General features: G+C 40.3%; 1 protein-coding gene across 1 annotated transcript in view; it reads left to right on the forward strand.

Moving 5' to 3' along the window:
* LOC104083877 (cytosolic phospholipase A2 epsilon-like) overlaps positions 1-12847 on the forward strand; it is a 32553-nt gene that overhangs the window by 9228 nt on the left and 10478 nt on the right. Inside the window, exons 3-10 of the mRNA XM_009587530.1 lie at positions 670-806; positions 1518-1649; positions 2280-2320; positions 8575-8617; positions 9227-9290; positions 10636-10778; positions 10931-11020; positions 11746-11783. Of these exons, the coding sequence (XP_009585825.1) occupies positions 670-806; positions 1518-1649; positions 2280-2320; positions 8575-8617; positions 9227-9290; positions 10636-10778; positions 10931-11020; positions 11746-11783 (688 nt within the window). The remainder of the gene's footprint in view (positions 1-669; positions 807-1517; positions 1650-2279; positions 2321-8574; positions 8618-9226; positions 9291-10635; positions 10779-10930; positions 11021-11745; positions 11784-12847) is intronic.

Consider the following 12847-nt stretch of genomic DNA (forward strand, 5'->3'; position numbering starts at 1 on the left):
CCCCCCATAAGACTTGAGAAAGACAACTTCTAAAAATTTAATGAAATATATGAATGACTGAAGTTGGCACATTCTGATTTGTGATAAGGAAATCAAACTTTTCAGCTTTGATGGGGGAACACTTTACTTTTCAGCAAAAGAATCTTTTTTCTTCATTTAAGCCAGCAATTTGATAAAGGCTTTCAACTAGTTAAGGTACCAGATCTGGGGAGGAAATGCTAGAAAACGAGTCTCTCTGCAGCCCAGATCGAAGGTTGTGAGGTGTGTTGCCTGAGCGGCAGAGGAACCGTCCTAGAGCTGATGTGAGTGCGCGTGGCAGAGGGCATATGCCGGTAGATATTCTCATGTTTTGGCAACATTACCCTGTCCCAGTCATTTGGATAGTCATGAATATAAAGCTAAATGCAGCATGGGTAGGTGTGCTTGTACTGCATGTGGAGTGCAGTGCTATTTCAAATAAAACTTTATGTTGGGAATGAGCATGGCAAGTGCGTGAGCATGTTTCTGTTTTCCCGTGAGTGCTTCATTGTATTATTTACTCCTCACTCTGTATGTTTTAAGAAGAAATCCCCTACCGTGTTATCTTTGTCTTGTTAGGGTTAAACGTGCGCAGTGCAGCAATTCTTTCTCTGGATACGTTATCACTCTGCTCATCTTCTCGTTACACAGTCACCCTTTCAGATTGTTACGTGACACTGTGGCTGCCTACTGCTTCAACCGAGAAGGTTCGGACCAGAACAATCAGGAACAGCAAAAACCCCGTCTGGAATGAAGCTTTCTGCTATAAGATCGACCGCCGAGTCAAGGTAGTGAAAATAAATGGATTTCACTCATTTGCTGTCTGCAGATGGTCAGTAGATTATGCAAAACTACAAGAAACCAATAAGTACATAGCTAGTTTCCAAACACTGGAGGTGTTAAAGACTCCCCAGAAAAAGCTCTGTTACTTACATCCTCCTTGGTATTGTTCTGTTCCAGCTATTTGTTACTTACACATCTACTATACTGAAGCAGTGAGAAGCAATTAAATGCCCTGCAGAATATGGCCTTACTATCCTATTCCTGATCTTGACATATACAAGTGAAACCCAAGATAAAGGTCACATAAAAATAGCAGTAAGATCAGTTAGTTCTAGGTATGGTGGAAAGGAAATCCTTTAAACATTCTTTATGCACCTATGCCTGTTTTATACACTTAGAGCCAAAGGCCATAAAATAAATGTAGAAACATTTAATACAGTTATTTATCACAAATTCATGGATGTTCTGCATGACCTGCCTGTCTTGTTTCATTTCCCCAGGCGGACAAGCCTGCTTCTTTTGTGTATGTACAGTTATCAGTAATGTGAAGTCTAATACTCCCAAGTCTTTCACTCTTCTGTTTCTCTTTCTCCTTTTTCCTTCTTCCCCTAAAACTGGAGGGGGGAGGGAGGAAAACCTGGTCTTGAGATTTTCCTGCCTTATGGAGCTCTTAGATATAGAAATAACTCCATGATATTCTTAACCTCTTTTTGCAGAATGTGCTGGAGCTAAAGGTCTGTGATGAAGACACGATCACCAGGGATGACGAACTCTGCACAGTTCTCTTTGACATAGATAAACTCACTGTAGGACGTACTGTTCGAGTGAAGTTTCAGCTGAATCCACAGGTGAGCAATGGAATTGGTCAGAACAAAAGCAAATTCTTTCCTTCCATCTAAATATATCCTCTTACAGTGTTTCATTATGGGAAAAATCTACTAAAACTGTATTTTGCTGCTACTGTAAGAAAGACTTAAAATCCCTGTATGAGTGCTCCATGCTAGTTTTTGTTAAGAACAAATCTCTATGCTAAAAATCTAGGATGAAACCAGCTAGAACTAATTACCCGGTGCCTTAATTCTGAATATTTCTGGCATGTTTGTTGGTTCTTGGTATGAGTTCTGAATTTTCAGCCACTTTAAACTGTAATAATATTAAAGCAGTTGATTCTTTTTGTTTTGGGAATTAAAATCTGAAAAATAGCTGTTTTAGCAGAATATCAGTTCCTGCTTCTGCATGCGCATATGGCATTTAGATTTCAAAAAATTAATTTTAGCAACTGCTTTTTCAGTATCTTAAAATTCAATACCTTCAGTTGGCACCACGGGGTTTTTTTTCTGCAAATTATTCTCATGTTCTGGGAATTTGCTTAAGTGCTATTCTAAATATATATTTTACAAATTATATGTAACTGGTATGATGAAAGCTATGAAGAAAAATAAGTAACAGACCTTTCTTTCTTTTTCCTCTCTCCTCAGACACGTGAGGAGCTGGAGGTGGAGTTCACATTGCAGAACACGTGAGTAGAGTCCTAAATTCTATATAAACTGTTGTATTCTGTATAAAAGCAGTCTGGAAAGCTGGTTCATATGTGACAGTGCTTCTTAAACCTACAGTTTCTGAAAGCAGTATCATTCAAGTTTTCATTCAAGTCTAGTAAATTGGAATTTCAGCATACATATTTTTAGATTTGAAATATCCAAAAATGTCATTTTTGCCCTGTTTGACTGCTGCCTCCTGGGCACCAGCTTCCTCCTGTTCTCTTTGTCGTTGGATCAATACATGAGGAACCATAAGGACAACGACAATGTTGAGGAAGTTTTGACCCTTAGAAGAAGGAATGCCAAACCTAAATGTCTTACGTTGCCCCTTCTTGGGGAATCTGGCTTTTCAAATCCACAGCATTATAAAATGTTCTCCTGTAAGTTGATCTATTTAGCTCTTCTGGCTACATGTGGGGAGCTGTGGTAAACTTGGGTATCAGTTCCAACAGGGAGAGGAACTAAATATTCTGCATAAAGAAAGGAGCAAAGATCACTGTGGGAGGCTGAGGACGGAGGAACCAGGAGAACTGGAGGAGCAGCACTAGCTTCGCTTGGTAGGCTTGGAAGCTGTTGGTGGAGTTTGACTGTTTAGGGGACGTGTTTGCTTCAGGTAATTCATGCTGTGGAGAAATCTGGGAGCCTGTCGCTCTAACGGGAGAGGGAGTATGATGCAGGATCACGGCTATTCTAGTCTGTCTCCATAATATGCTTTATGAGTCTGAGGAAGTTACTTGAAAGGATTTCTGTTACCAATTTGATCCATGTTATTGAACTGAAAGTGTTGTTAAAACAACCTTAGAGAAGGGATGGTACTGCTGGTACCTTCTCAAGGCATTCAGGGCACTTCAGGAGGCCTAGCAGGATACTATGTTGGTGGAGAGTTTGAATAATGTGTTTATTCCTGACGGAAGGGGAAATTGGGACTTGCTGGAGAAAGGGCAGTAGCTCAGTGTTATGAATGGAGAAGGAAAGATCTCCCAGTGTCTGCAAGCAAAAAAACTCTGATGAGTTAAAGCAGTCCCAGAATCTCCTATTACAACTCATGGAAACTCATCAGGGCGGATTGTTTGTTTTTTACTGTGCACCAAAACTGGCAGAAGGCCCAGCAACAGGAAGACAAATGGTGCCTATCACAGCTTAGGAGTGTCACAAAATCAGTAACAGCAATGGGGAAGGGAGCTCCAGTAGACGTCCCAAATGGCCTGTCTACAATCTTCCTTCCTCTGCAAGTTAGAGGATGGCTTCTGGAGGTGGTACGTAGAATCACACTCTAGATAAACCTGTCTTTTGATGAGGGAGATCCAGGCAGGTTGTCTGGCTTGGATGTTGTGCACAAGTGGGTTTGCATATGGAGGCTGGAATTTGTCTCTTGAGCATGTGCGCACCGGCTCTGTGTCAAACTCTTCTCTCGGACCTTGCAGCCAGTTGTCTTTTCCTGGAGACGTGTTCAATAAATAAAGTCAGAAATTTAGCAATTTCTGGAGGTGCTGTCTGAGTAGGAATTCTACTGGTTGGAAAAAGATAGTTGGGACTGTACAAATAAAAAGGAATCCGGGCAGTGCCAGGGAAGAGGTTTTAAAAAGAATCACAGTCATGGCTCAGTTGCTACAGCAAGAACACATCCGATCCACTGTTTTCATTCGTAGTGCGGTTCATTGGGTGACAATGTAATAGTTGTGGCCTGAAGAACTCCACATGCAAAGGGAAGAAATTGCTGCATCATAAGTCAGTCAGGGAGGGAATCTCCCTGTGACGTCCCAGTAGGCCTGAGAAAAGGGAAGACACTTCTCTGGGAAAATGGACTTCTTGTCGGAAGGCGGATAAACATTTCCCCTACTATCCCTCACGTGCATTTCTTGCATATGTGTGGTGGTCAATACTGTTCTGCCCATCAGTCGAGCCTGGAATAAAGGTGTAAGCACATCTGAATTGATTAAATATCGTGATCTTTGTAAGATATTGAGAGGGTTTTTTTTTCCTCTCAACATAGAAAAGTGTGGTATCAGGAGTAATTAATGAAAGGGTTTGTGCGCTAAAATCGGAGACAATGGATTGCATTACCTGTGATAAATGAAGGAGCCCTGAAAAGGTCTGAAGGACTGAACTGAAGCAGCTGAGATAGGTCACCAGAAAGCTATGGACCAAATCAAGCTCTCCTGTGTTGAACAAGCTCAGCAGGTTTTGGCAAGGGTTTTTGGCATTGCTGGTTGGGGGAAGTGTTGACAGAAATTATAGATAATTTTCAGAGGGGGAGAGCTAACCATAGTGCTAACAAGAAGTACAGCTAACCATGTGGGACAGTTTCTACAAATCTGGTATTGTGATGGGAACAACGAGAACATACTTTTTTTGGTAAATATGGCAGTTTATCTCTTAAATTAATAATTATTCCCACCAGCACATTTTGTCTGACACTACTTATCTGAAGTAGTTTTTCATTCCTTCCCCACCTTCATTCCAGACTTTACCAATTGCAAGATTTACTATATTAGCCTGTTCTTTCTTTCCAGCATTTCAGATGAATAATATCACACAGGAAGTGTAACCCCAGGCCAAGAAAGTTTCCTGGGTCGCACCTACAATAGTGGCTTTGTCACTCCTATTTTTGTTTGCCTATTGACCTCACTGCAAAAAATTGTGTTTTGTGTTACTTTTACCAAAGAACATTGCAAAAATTCCCTCACGATACACCGGTGGGCTGTGTGAAATTGATTCCCGCATTCGTTCCCATTATCTTTTATTTAAAATGGAAGAAAACCTTCATTTTGGTAGCTTGGTTTCCACAACTGCAAGACAAATACTCTTCCTAGTTTTGCGTCACTCTTACGCCACTCCTGCAGTACCTGCAAATGCTCACCTCTCTGCTGCCGCTGCCCGTGGCAGGCACTGAGAGCCAAACGTTTGATCCTAACGACACAGAGAGGAAGGCATGCTCCTTCCTCCAAGTGCCTTTTCACCAGCAACCGAGCCAAGGGATTGCAAACGCCCGCCCAATGTTTTATGGGCCCATAACACGAGCCCAGCTGGCGTGAGAGCTGCTGCCCTCGAGCAGCAGTGACAGAAAAGGTAAGGTCGTTGTACACAGGTTGCCAATTTGCATGTTTTAGTGCTTTTTGGGTTATTTTCTGGTGATTATCAACGGTAACGTGGGCTTTCTCCCTTGTATTTCCACTGGTAGAGTCCAGCATCAGCATGAGCCTCTACGAGTTGCTACAGGGACAGGGTCCCGCTGGACGAGGTGGCTTCGCTCGCTCAACATCCCCCTCCCCTCCGACTTCTAGTGAAGCCCACACCTGATACTGAGGGGCCACAAAGAGACTTCTGATGAACTAAAAGGTACTTCGAGTTTCCACGGAGAGGTCTGAGGGCCCCAGGGTGTTTGCTGGGTCCGCTGATCTTCTTTATGGCCTCTTTATATCTTTCAGATGTCCAAGTTGAGGAGGTGCATCGCAACTCTTAGAAGAATGAAGGACCACTCTTACACAACCTTTCATCTCAGCTCCCCCTCCCCTTTCTTTTTTTTTTTCAAATGTGAAAGACAATGTTTTAAAACAAAGCCCACTTAACACAAATAAATGTAAATAGGTGTACAAAAAGTTGTATAAAAGTTAAATATTAATTATTGAAATATGGCAAAAGCATGATTTTTAGAAAATAAAAGTCTTTTTTTCTTTCTGTAGTTCTGCTGTGTTATTTTGAGAAATTTCCCCCATGTGTGGGGGGACCAGTAGATCATGCTAGCCATTTGTTTTGGGCACTGCTGAGGAAACTCAGAGTAGGCTGAGTCTCCATCCGTCGGGGGCCAAATGTACTGCTCGTGTTTGTGTTTGTGGCAGGAAGTCACAGGGCCTCAAGGAGCACCGAGGGCAAAAGTTTTAAGTTGAGAAAGATGACAACCAAAGAACCTTTGAGGTGAATACAGTTTTCTTTATTGAAATACTACCATCCCCCGTGCTTCTCTTGGGTCGTCAGAAAGCTCAGAAAAGTAACCTGCGCTATGTGGAAGCTACTAAAAGAAGGGGAAGCTGGATCTGACATGAAAGAATTAAAATTTTATACCTAGGTATCAAAAAATCCAGATTCTCTGGTGAAATGGAGCACAATCGTCTACTCCAAATGTGAACTGTAATATGAGAATCTGTATGACTGTAACTTCCCATACAGTATTGCCAATTTCATTATCAGCCAGGCATGATCTAAAAAGGAGAAGGCGGCAGTTTGATGCGTACCAGGTGTTGGGAAGTGATCCCTGGGCTCACAGAGTCCACTGCAGTCTTAGGCACCCCTTCGATAGGCACTTAGTGGAGAAGGATGCCCAGGGTCTCTATTCCTGGCTCCCCCTGCCGCCGGCCATAGTATGCTCCCAATTCTCATAGTAAAACTGAGGTCTGCATTAAAAAAGGCCACAAATCACAAACTGTGACGGGGGAGAGGACAGGAGTGTTAGTATGTGTAACAAGGGCTGTCTAAAAGCAGGTTGGTTGTTAGGGAAATTACCAGCTAGTCCTGAGAAGTGGACGTTATTCAGTGCTCCAAAGACAGGCAAAATATCGAAAGGTCCCTGCCAACCTGAATAGTAAGAGCTCTTCTGTGCCCAGCTCAGCTGTGTTTCTAGCCACAGCTGGTCTCCAAAGCTTCAGAGAAAGGTGAGTGCCTTTGCTGCTCTTAAAACAAGTGTATGGATCACCAGGTTAAAAAAAAAAAAAAAAATTTAAAAACATCTGTCTTATGCTGTGACCAGCTGAAGCCTTGAAATTCAGGATATAAAAATTGGAAGTGCAGTGTGGAGAGTAACCAACAAGTGACAGCAGCTGGGCTTCTTTACAGCAGTGACCGCAGAGGTGACACCCCAAGAGGGACACCTCAGCCGTCGGTGCTTAATGCCTGTGTTGTCCTGGTTCTTCCCAGAAGCCTTCCAAGCCGTTATGTCCAACAATGCAGGTTCTTGCACTGTGATTGAAGGTCATGCCTCAGACATCCTAACTATCAGCCTAACTTTATACTTTGCTGATACCAATACTTCAAATAATACTACACTCTACTGGATATTTACCTCCATGAAGAGACATCCGTTCCTGCCTTTCCACCTTCGTTTCACCAGGCTATGCAGGCTGAGATATTTTAATATTAATATTTTTCTGTGTGTGTTCTGCACTGTATTTAGCCAATTCATATTTTTCTCTTAAAGGAAAATACTGATTTGGAAATGAAACTTTAAACTGTTTATGAGCTTTGAAATTTTGGGAGAATTCTTTGGGAAACTTTACAAAGCTATTCTCATATGTGTTTATACTGAAATCTAATAGTTTTGATAAACCTTCTCTTAAAATGGATAACAACAATGTCATTCATCTGATTTTAAAGGAAGCGTATTGCCTGGTTTCAGGTGAGATGAAATACATCTCTCAACTATATAACTATGTGAGTCTACAGAGTGTATAATCCATAGCTTGTAAGGTCTGAATAAACAGCTCATACTGTCTGCAGCAGCTTGAGGAGTTGGTGCTCAATCCTTATAATTTTACGTTTGTATGTATTCCCGTTGGACTAATCTGGGTTATTGAGATACCGTATGAATTTACATCTGCAATTTAATAAAATGGTAAATTGTAAGATATCCTTAATGAGACATTTTTCTGAGGGAAAAATATTTAAGAATATAAAAATTGGCGTCTGCAGTATATGAACCTACTTCTGCCCCTAGATGGATAAATGGAAACACATCTACACATACAGTGATATATTAAAATCTCATGTGCGTTTTGCAAATCACATTATAGAAGTGAGTACAATTTCTTCCACCATTATGGTAATTTTTGGAAAATTGTGGAAATCTAGACGAGTGTATTAGCTTTTCAAGTACAAAACCTTGGGTCAAACTGTGTAATGACCAAAACAATCAAGATGGATATAACAGCCTCCAGCTCTCCCTAAACTCAGTATGTCATGTATCGGAATTCATTATGTGGTTTACTAAAGCAAGCATGAAAAACCACAGCAGTAAAAGCCCAGCTTCATGTTCTATTATGGGTGGATGGAAAAACTTGCAAATCAGCTCATCATCTAGAATTATGCTCGATAAAAGCTTTAAAGTATTTTTGAGTGAGAATGTTTAAGTCAGAAATGTCAAAGTTGATGGGAGAAAATGAGTAATGTGTTAACTCGTAGACTTAAGTATTTATCTGAGTTGTCGCACCCATGACATTATATTTTCCATTTTGTTTTTCAGTCTGGACTATCCTGATAGCATCATTACTAATGGAGTACTAGTGGTAATGTATATTTCTTACAATCTTTCCTGTGCCTGCATAACACGTGCTTCATACTTTTAACTCTGGAAACTTTGAGCTTGTCCCAAAGCCAGTACTACCAGCCACACTGTCCTACTGAGAAAAAGGATCTGTTGTTGGCACTAAGGGTCACTGTTTTCCCGTCACTCCAGTCAGTGCCACCTTCTTCAAAGGCGCGCTGTGAGGCTGCTGTCAGCATGCATGTGCCACCTACTTTCTTCTGTAACCTTGAATTTCCTACCCATTATTTCCTTCCCACATTACACCCAGAACTATCAGGGGTTAATGAAGAAAGTGATAAAACACTTATAAGAAAAGTCCCATATCTCAGTATGCCTATTATTTTGAATAGGTCTCCTCTTCTTTACTTAACTGTCTCTCCAAGTTCAAGCAGCTCATGAGTTGTTCCTCTCTACTTTCAAAGTCAGAAAAAATACCATGTCGCTATTGCCCTTACGTTATCGGAAGACATAGTAATAGGTAACAGTTGTGTTGCTCATTGATCAGCTAAAGGGATTGGTTGAGAACAGTATGAATCACTTGCAATGACATCTACACTTCTCACAATCGTTATTTATCTTCTCGTTACAGGCACGTGAGGTTTCCTGTTTGGAGGTTAGAGTGGATACGGGGAAGCTGAAGCAGCAATCCACAAGTGAGGTTATTGCTTCATTAACCTATTGTTTTTGTGTTGTAACAGATGTTGAAAAATTAATAATCTGTTGTACATGTTACTCTAGCTGTGTCATATAATACTTGGTTTCACCATGCCCCACCTTGCACAGAGATTGTATCTGTCAAAATTCAAGTTAGTCAAGTATTTAGTTCCTAGGCAAATCTTAAATTGATGCAAAAATAGAGCCATATATACTGGAATTAAAAACTTGGGCAAAATTATGTTAGTTCTCTTTGTTTATTGCTTGTTCAAAATGAAATTTTTTAACTAAGTTGGATCTTCTTTTAATATTATCTTATAATTAAATTAATATGTAGAAATCTTATCCTGTACATTTAATTCGGGTTTGAGTATGTACAAAGTTTCTGCACATTCAAGGTTCTGAAAGAGATATTTTTTGTTTTGGTTGCTTGAGCAAAAATAATAAACTTAAGCTCTTAAATTGTGAAGTTGTATCAAAGGGGTCTGCACAAAATGCAAATCACCACCAAATCAGGACTTTGCCTGTAAAATGTAGCTGTAATAAATATAGCAGGATTCTTCACTAGTCTTTAAGTTCATTCAAATGAACAGTAGCTTGTGTAAAGCTGCTCATGGGGCAAATCTCAAAAAATCATGGCTGTTTGGAGATAATTCATGAATGGAAAATTGACCTTTATGAATAAAACGGTAGCAATGGCTGAGCTGCATTATAGAAAGTTTCAGACTGAAATGTACATGGGGAGGAAAGGTCAGTGACCTAAAATTATGTGCCTCTTGGCCCTGATCTTGTAAGAGAACAGCATGTGGTCTCTCTGTAAACGTAAAGGCTTTTCCGTACGAGGAACACAGCCTTCGGGTTGACAGGCTGTTTCAGTTTTGGTGACGTGAGGGCGCGTGTCAAGCAGTCTGCTTGATTTTTGGGTTTGAATCATTTGACTATCGTAGCAGACACAACGTACAATAAAATGTACGTGATGAATCAGAACAGACTGACGTCAAATAAATGACACTCTTACTCAATGCGAATAATCCAAAATGCCTTTAAACTGACACTCCTTTAAATCTAAACCTTGGTTTTATTTATTCATGGAAAACACCTGCCAAATAGCACGCTACAGTATTTAAAAAATACGTGATTTCTGTATATTAATGACTTATACGGATCCACGAAGATGTTTTATATCAGTTTTCAGTCTGTTTCAGTCACCCAAAGTCTACCTAATCATTGTGGTGTAAGGAAAACCAGACAAAAGGCATGCAGAGCAGAAGCGGATTTTATTTATTAGTTGTGTGTGCTTGCTTGGAATAGTTAAAATTCTTTGTTCCCTGCCTCTGTGTTTAGATCAGGAGCTTACATTTATAGTGAAAGGATCCCATGAAGTAAGCCAGAAGATTTTGCTGGATTCTGACCCCGGCCTTAGGATCATTGTATTTCACTGCGTCATAAATGACCAGACAAGACTGGATGTCGTATTACCAGAAGAGGTACGTTCCCCTTCTGTATGTTATCAATAACCTCAATGAAATCAGAGGAAATTGATGTAACCAGTAACTGAACTAGCCCTCTTAGTAGGAGAAGTTCTAGAGATGGCAGACCTTTCATGTGCGCATCCCTACTGCCTTTTACGTTGTTTCAGCTGGCGGAGAAAAATGAAACGGAGAAATTCGGAGTCCTTTCTTTCCCTCTGAATTCACTCCCTTTGCAGAAGGAGGTAATAGTAGAAGAGGTGAGTGCTGTGAACCTTTTGAAATAAATATTTTCAAAATGTGCTTAATATTGCCCTGCTAGAAATAAAGTTAGCAAGTGAACAAAATCACTGTGTAAAATTGTACAGCTATTTATTGAAAATCTTAAAAAAATTAAGACACTCATATTCACTTTTAAGGAAGCAGGTGTTAACAATAATTATAATAATACAAAAATCATTGCAAACCTGCATCCCAAAATTAGAATTAAGTGGTTTCAAGGAACAAAAATGACCATCATATGCATATGCATTCCAAAATTTCTTTTTGGGTATTGGGGTAATTCCAGAATGGCTAGTAATTAAAAAAAAAATTCCAGAATATGAGCTTAATTCAGATCTTAACTTGTCTAAATATTGATATTGAGACTGCTTTTGTATGTAATTTTTTTTCTTCTTTTTTTTTTTTTTTTAAATAAGGTAACTTGTCTCATTCTTGTTGCTCCTTCTAAGGGCGCGCACTGTGAGCTGGTGTAACGTGCAAGCTCGTGGCACACTGCCCCAAACATACAGGCTTGTTAGATAAGAGAGAATTTGATTTCAGAGCAGGGAGTGAGACTTTGGTTAATTGTACCAAAATAATGTCCTTAGCCATATGAATTATTACTTGAGAACCTCCTCTCTTACTGAATGAGCATTTCCTGAGCTTGAAGGAAAGCAAAGTTTTAAAATTTGGTGGTAATTAGCTTTATTTTCTGGATTTCTAGGGTCATTCTTTTCACTTGTGCTTGACAGCAAGAAAATGGTAAGATAGCCTCTTTTTGTCCTATCATCCAGGATTACTGTAAACTAGTTATCTAGGGTTTTTTCTATGGTAGGTGGAAAGACGAGCGCGTGCTGCGTGAGTGCTTTGTCCTGCACTCACGCGATGCCTGAGGTAAGTGCAAGTCTGCTGCAGGGACAGGATCATGCAGGTCAATAGGAGTTTATGAGCCGTGGTAGGTTTCTTCAGAGAAAATTGCCTATTTTATGACTACTATTCTTAGACATGAGTAAAACTGCACTGCTCGCATGTTAATTTTGTTGCCCATTTATGCCAATAGTCAGATCTGCGTAATGACCGAAGTGAACCCTGTTCCTCTTTAACTTTGCAAAGTCACCAAAACAAACGTAGGGCAGCCTGGCTTCTGCCCCTTCTGCTTCACCGAGCAGAATGGGAGCTGAGACCTGATCAGATGCACCTCTGCCAGCCCACCCACAGGGACAGAATTGCACCGGTGATAGGTAAAATTGAAGACAATGAGGTTTTATGGTACAGCTGAAAACTTCATGTGGTTCACAGCATCCTTCCTCTGGGGTGATATACAGGAGGGAAGCAAGGTGGATTTTCAGAGCATGGGAGCAGTTTGTGTAGGTGAAATTCAGAGCATAGGAAGAAGAGCTACCTGCTCAATCTCGGCCCATAACAAAATATATTGAAATGTAAACCTAACAGATACAGATTTATAGAGAGAGCAAGAGGAATTTTAATCCACCGCTAAAAAAGTTGTTTGTTTTTATAAGGTCAATCAATTGACCTTATTCTGTTTTCAGAATTACACTGTGATATACCAAATTTGCTGGAAACAGAGGTTACTAACTTCAACCGCTGAAACATTCATGTTTGTGAAATACTGGTGAAGTAATGTTCAGGATAGAGTTTGCAGCCACCAGAGGGTGATGTGACCCAGAAGAGTTGGTCAATATTGAGCGCTCTTCTCAGTAATGAGTGTATTTGTGTTGTTGAAGGCACAAAACATTAGCTGCCGTTTGATTGGTTTTGTACCCTTTTTTTTCCAGTAAATTTTTTGGCTTGTGCTTCACATTTCT

This window comes from Fulmarus glacialis, unplaced genomic scaffold (genome assembly GCF_000690835.1).
Source record: "Fulmarus glacialis isolate BGI_N327 unplaced genomic scaffold, ASM69083v1 scaffold12721, whole genome shotgun sequence".
In the NCBI taxonomy this organism is placed as follows: Eukaryota; Metazoa; Chordata; class Aves; order Procellariiformes; family Procellariidae; genus Fulmarus; species Fulmarus glacialis.